Source organism: Microtus oregoni, unplaced genomic scaffold, assembly GCF_018167655.1.
Source record: "Microtus oregoni isolate MIOR12 unplaced genomic scaffold, Mior012 000015F_ref0000493, whole genome shotgun sequence".
In the NCBI taxonomy this organism is placed as follows: domain Eukaryota; kingdom Metazoa; phylum Chordata; class Mammalia; order Rodentia; family Cricetidae; genus Microtus; species Microtus oregoni.
The window spans coordinates 48,956,706-48,962,419 of record NW_024543074.1 but is presented as its reverse complement, the minus strand read 5'-3'; the positions used below and the strand labels follow the sequence as shown (position 1 = coordinate 48,962,419).

The window sequence follows — 5,714 nt, the reverse complement described above, 5'->3', positions numbered from 1 at the left end:
TCTTGTACTGAGTGCTTGAGTTAACAAAGCCTTCCATTCTCTATCATATATTTAGAAACAATTCTGCAAAAGAAGGAGGGGAAACCCCACTTATCACACAGTTAGTCAGTACTGGTTTAGGGTTTATAAAGTCCTTTCCAAGATAGCAGTTGTCATGCACCTCATTATTAGTGATTAAACTAAATCTCACAGAGAGGGGATTGTTTACTGGTCACCACACAGCCATAAAGTGACAGAGCCCAGCTCCAGAGCTCAGTGCTGGCTGCCAGTCCAGCAGTAGTCCAGCCCTTTCTGCAGTGCTCCCAACACATCCCGATTCCTCAAGCTGTAAATGAGGGGGTTGAGCATAGGCGTAAGGACTGTATAGAAGATAGAAACCTCCTTGTCCTGGCTTGGGGTCCGGTAACGCCTTGGCCTTAGGTAGATGAACATGGCTGCCCCGTAGAAGAAGGAGACAGCTGTCAGATGGGAGGAACAGGTGGCTAGAGCCTTTCTTCGGGACTGAACCGACGCCATACGGAGCACGGTTCCTAGGATGCGAGCATAGGAGGCTACAATGATGGAGAAAGGAAAGAGCAGCATGAAGATGCAGCAAGCAAATCCTACCTTCTCAAATAGGGACGTGTCCGCACAGGCCAGCTTCAACAAGGAAAGCATCTCACAGAAGAAGTGGTCCACCTCCCTTAAGTTGCAATAGGGGAAGGTCATTACCACCACCATCTGCACCAGGCCATCTACTACACCAAAGGCCCAAGAGCTCCCAACAATCTGAAGACAGACCTTCTGATTCATGAGGACAGGGTAGTGAAGTGGGTGGCTAATGGCCACATAGCGATCATAAGCCATGAGTCCCAACAAGAGCCCTTCAGACCCCACAAGAGAGACAAAAAGTCCAATTTGTATGATACAACCCACAAAGGAGATGGACTTCCTACCAGACAGGAAGTTGGCAGCCATCTTTGGTACATTGGTGCAGACCAACATGAGGTCCATGAGGGAGAGCTGACTGAGGAAGAAGTACATGGGAGTATGAAGTCGGGAGTCAGTGTAGATGAGGAGGATGAGGAGAACGTTCCCACAGAGCGCCACTGTGAAGACCAGCATGACCACAGAGAAAAGAAGAAGATCAGTTGGACTGTGGGAGAAGATGCCCAAGAGGATAAAGTCATCTGTGAATGACTGGTTCAGCCACATCACCATGCTCACTTGTTATACTGGACCATCTGAAAACATGAACAAAGAGATATTTATTGACACCGCTGTCCCTTCCAACCTCTGATGTTTTTCTCTCTGACTTACACACACACACACACACACACACACACACACACACACACAGAGAGAGAGAGAGAGAGAGAGAGAGAGAGAGAGAGAGAGAGAACACTTTCTCTCCCTCCTTCTTTATCTCTGTACTAAACATTTTACCAGGGGTCTCAAGCACGCTAGGTAAGCATTTTACACTCTCAAACTGGAGAAGCTCTTATAAGAGAGTCAGTGACATTATCTAATTTCATATGAACAAACACAAATAGAATGAAATTATGCCTTTTTTAAAAAGCAATATTGATGATATTTATGAATACTGAACCTCAGGGGAAACAAAAGAACAAATTTTCTGGGTGTATTGATGTAGATCTATCATCTCAGCAATTCATGAGGTTGTGACAGGAGGATCATGAGTTCAAGGCCACTCTGGGTTCTGTAATGATTACACACTTCTTTAAAAAGCCATCAACAACAACAAAACAATAAATAATTACAAACAATTAAGTGGCAGATCATGACTGCAACGTTTTTTATTATTATTATTGAAAAAATTTTCGCCTCCTCTCCGCCTCCCATTTTCCTCCCCCTCCCTCCACTCCTGTTCCCCTCCCCCACTCCTTTCCCCTCCCTCTCCAGTCCTAAAAGCAGTCAGGGTTCCCTGCCCTGTGGGAAGTCCAAGGTCCTCCCCCCTCCATCCAGGTCTAGGAAGGTGAACATCCAAACAGTCTAGGCTCCCACAAAGCCAGTTCATGCAGTAGGATCAAAACCCAGTGCCATTGTCCTTGGCTTCTCATCAGCCCTCATGGTCTGCCATGTTCAGAGAGTCCAGTTTTATCCCATGCTTTTTCAGTCCCAGTCCAGCTGGCCTTGGTGAGCTCCCAATAGATCAGCCCCACTGTCTCAGTGGGTGGGTGCACCCCTCGTGGTCCTGACTTCCTTACTCATGTTCTCCCTCCTTCTGCTCCTCATTTGGACCTTGGGAGCTCATGACTGCAACTTTTAACATTAGCTTCATATTCTGATGATTTCAACATTGTCCTCCCCTCAGTGGCATTTCCAAGAATTTTTGTTTTATTTTTGTGGTTTAAAAAATATTTACTTTGACTCACAATTTGCACTGTAAAAAGAAATGAGAACCTTTTTCCTGATCAGTTCGTAGCTATGCTTCCAATTGCTCTTATATACTTATCCTGAATGCCACTACTTGGTATTAGTTTCCCTTTTTCTTATTGCTTTATTATTATTATTTACTCATTTTTTCAGGTAGTGCCTCACCATATAGCTCAGGCTGGTTTCACACTCTTAATTCTCCAGCCTGTCTCTCTGTTGGTGGGAACATAGGGCTGATGCACTACAAGGAATTTTCAGGCACATTTGTGGTTCTGCCTAAAACAAGGTCATGCAATATTTCCCTTTTAATTTTTTTCACCCCCCTTCCCTTTTAATTTTGTATTAGCTGTCCAACAGTGAAGAACACAGAGATCCAAGATTTAACAACTTAAATAAAACACACTAAGAAACACTAGTTATATCACAGTTTCTGTGGACCAGTGGCCTTGGTACAGCTTAGCTGAGTGACCTTTATAGTGCAGAGGCCATCATGTGGTTATTGTCAGACTGTTGGCCAGATATCCTCCGCCAAGGCATGACCAGAATAGACTCTACTCCAAGATCGCTCATGCAACTGTTGGCAGCTTTTGTTCCCTCCTCACAGGGCACCTCATAGCCTGGAAGCTAACATTGTCAAAGATAAAATATCCCAAAGCTGAGAGCCAGAGTACCCTTGCTGGAAGTTGAAGTTTCCTGTGACCTAAAGTGAGAAGTGGCACCCAATTAATTCTGCTGCTTCTGAACCACGAGATCCAAAGCGCAAAATCCAACTAGCACTTTGGTAAGGGACCACACGAGGCCATGGACACTAGTGAACAGAAGATCAATAGGAACCATAGCCTACCACTGGGTCTCAAGAGACAGTTTCAGATCCTTGTTGTTGGTATACTAAGGTGAGTTCCAATAAGCTTGAGCCAAGAATCTTGTCACTCAGGATAGATAGAGATTCTCACTGATATAGAGCTAAGACTCAACTATTTTGAGAACATGAATGTGCCTTCATTTTTCAGAGAAGAAGCAATGATCTGTCCTAGTGACAGGCTGTAGTTGCTAAATGTTGCCATCAGCTGTTGCTTTCAATATTGTCATGTCCATCATTCCACTTGACGTTGCAGTGATTCAGAGTTCAAATAGATGAGGACACATGCTCTGAAAAGATGCCTCTATTGCCTTCATGAGGAAATGTGGACCCAGGGCCTTTGACTCTATGGTACAGACCCTTTACATCGCATCAGGTTATGACTGGGAAAACATATTCTGAGAGAACAAGTTAACCTCTCTGGGAGAAGTTATCAATTAGAAAACCCAACTGTCTTTCTCTTATTTTTGGCACATTTGAAAGTCTTCTGGTACAAATAATGAACTCCTAACATTTGTAAATACTCTTATTAATCTTTAAGAGCAGAATTGGTTTCCTGTGAGACAAAATGTTCATAAGAGGTGAACATAATAAAGTTTGTGATAAGTAAGTCTTCTTGTTACTTCACTGGGATAGATTTCTAAGTATAGCTGAACATTAAATGTGCATGTTTGACTCTTCCAGACTCGGGAAAAATCCTCATAATGATGACAATGAGTTTGAGATATAGGAATAAGAAAGTACGAATGCCTGTCCTTCTGGTTACCTCTCCAGATGACCCACAGATCACTGAATCTCAAACATGTCTCTTGAGTCTCATCCCAGACTGATATTTGCATTTGAAATGAAAAATAAATACAATTGCATTTCTTTCTGGCATTATGAACAGAACCCATTAAGCTTTTACTCTATTCCTATATGCTGGAAAATGCCATCTCCCCCCTCTCCTCTCCTCTCCTCTCCTCTCCTCTCCTCTCCTCTCCTCTCTTTCCTTTTCTTTCTCTCCTCTTTGCCTCTCCTTTGATTAAAATAAGAGGAGACTCAACAATGAGCCCTTAATAGAAGCAGGCAAGAAAAGGAAGAGGATATGCAAATATATAAATAGAAAGGGGGAAATGAACCAAGTTCCAGTAATAGGGATTACAAAAGAGAAAGTGTCTTGTGAGGGGGGTGCATATGTGAGACCCTACTCACCTTTTGTTGAGTTTCCTGTAGGAAAAACAAATCCAACACAGATACCCAGTGGAGGAACTTCTACCAAAATAATTTCATTGTGATTTTCCTGTGCTTGCATTTACTAGGTGAAAGAGGACAGGAACTCGCCGCTCTTCACAAATCTGATCTCCTTCCGCAGCCACCTCAACCTCTGAGGCAGGTTGTGGATGTTTACACCATCCTGGGAACTCTATCTCAGTCAGTGTGTCTCAGATGAACTGCCTCTTCTCATGAGGAGAAAGTTGACAAAAATAACAGATATTTCAGGTGGTGGATATGCTAATTTCCACAATCTAATCATTAGACATTGCATATATTGAGATATTATAGTCAATCCCTTAAACATTTGTAATTATTATGCATCAAAGCAAAGGAAGAAAGAGAGAGAGAGTAGACTGAGTTATGAGATGGTGGAGATGGAGCAGGACCAGCCCCTGAGAACTGGAGGCCACTCACTGATGACTGCCTGACCCCACAGTCACAGGTCTCTCTCCTGTCTTGTAGAACTTCTTTGTATTGTCCACACAGGAGCTTAATGCAAAGACTGAGTTAAGGAACTCTCATGGGAGCCCACAAATGCCCGCTCCAGAACCAGAGTCCCCAAGCTTACAATTAAAGCCAACCAGAGAGGAAGCTTGGAGACCATAGCAGGAGCAGGGCCAGTGGGGACAGAAAGAAAAAAAGCTACCAGCCAGAGCTGAGGAATATAGAAATTTAGGGCTAGTCTCTTGGTGTTCTATCACCATATCCTTGTGACCTCCAGAGGTCATGATAAGACCTCTAGCTGTGGCTATCACCTCAGGTCCTTTCTGCAATTCCTGTCCAAACTTGCCCTTTCTCTGCCTGCACAAAGTCAGCCTATGTCTACTGATTTTCCATGATATGTAGAGATTTTGATGAGATATCTGTACTTGAGTCAAATGTGAGCACTGGCTAGGTGCAGTGGTCCATATTGCAATCCCAGCACTCAGAAGGCTGAGGCAAAAGGATAGAAAGTTCAAAACCAGCTTGAAGTACTGTCTTAGTCACTGTTTATTTCCTTGAAGAGATGCCATGACCAAGGCAACTCTTTTATTTATTTATTTATTTTATTAAAAATTTCTGCCTCCTCCCTGCCTCCCATTTCCCTCCTGCCCCCCTCTCCAGTCCAAAGAGCAGTCAGGGTTCCCTGCCCTGTGGGAAGTCCAAGGTCCTCCCCCCTTCATCCAGGTCTAGGAAGGTGAGCATCCAAACAGACTAGGCTCCCACAAAGCCAGTGCATGCA

General features: G+C 43.8%; 1 protein-coding gene across 1 annotated transcript; it reads right to left on the bottom strand.

Annotated features, from left to right (window-relative positions):
* Nucleotides 1–252: 252 nt before the first annotated feature.
* On the bottom strand, nt 253–1,200 carry LOC121456893 (olfactory receptor 2V2-like). Its single transcript, XM_041665419.1, has one exon. It carries the CDS (start codon nt 1,198–1,200, stop codon nt 253–255), a length of 948 nt encoding a protein of 315 aa, XP_041521353.1.
* Between the last annotated feature and the right edge of the window lie 4,514 nt (nt 1,201–5,714).

What these genes read in the sequence shown, in the direction of transcription:
- LOC121456893 (XM_041665419.1), bottom strand. Translation starts at nt 1,200, where the DNA reads ATGGTGATGTGGCTGAACCAGTCATTCACAGATGACTTTATCCTCTTG.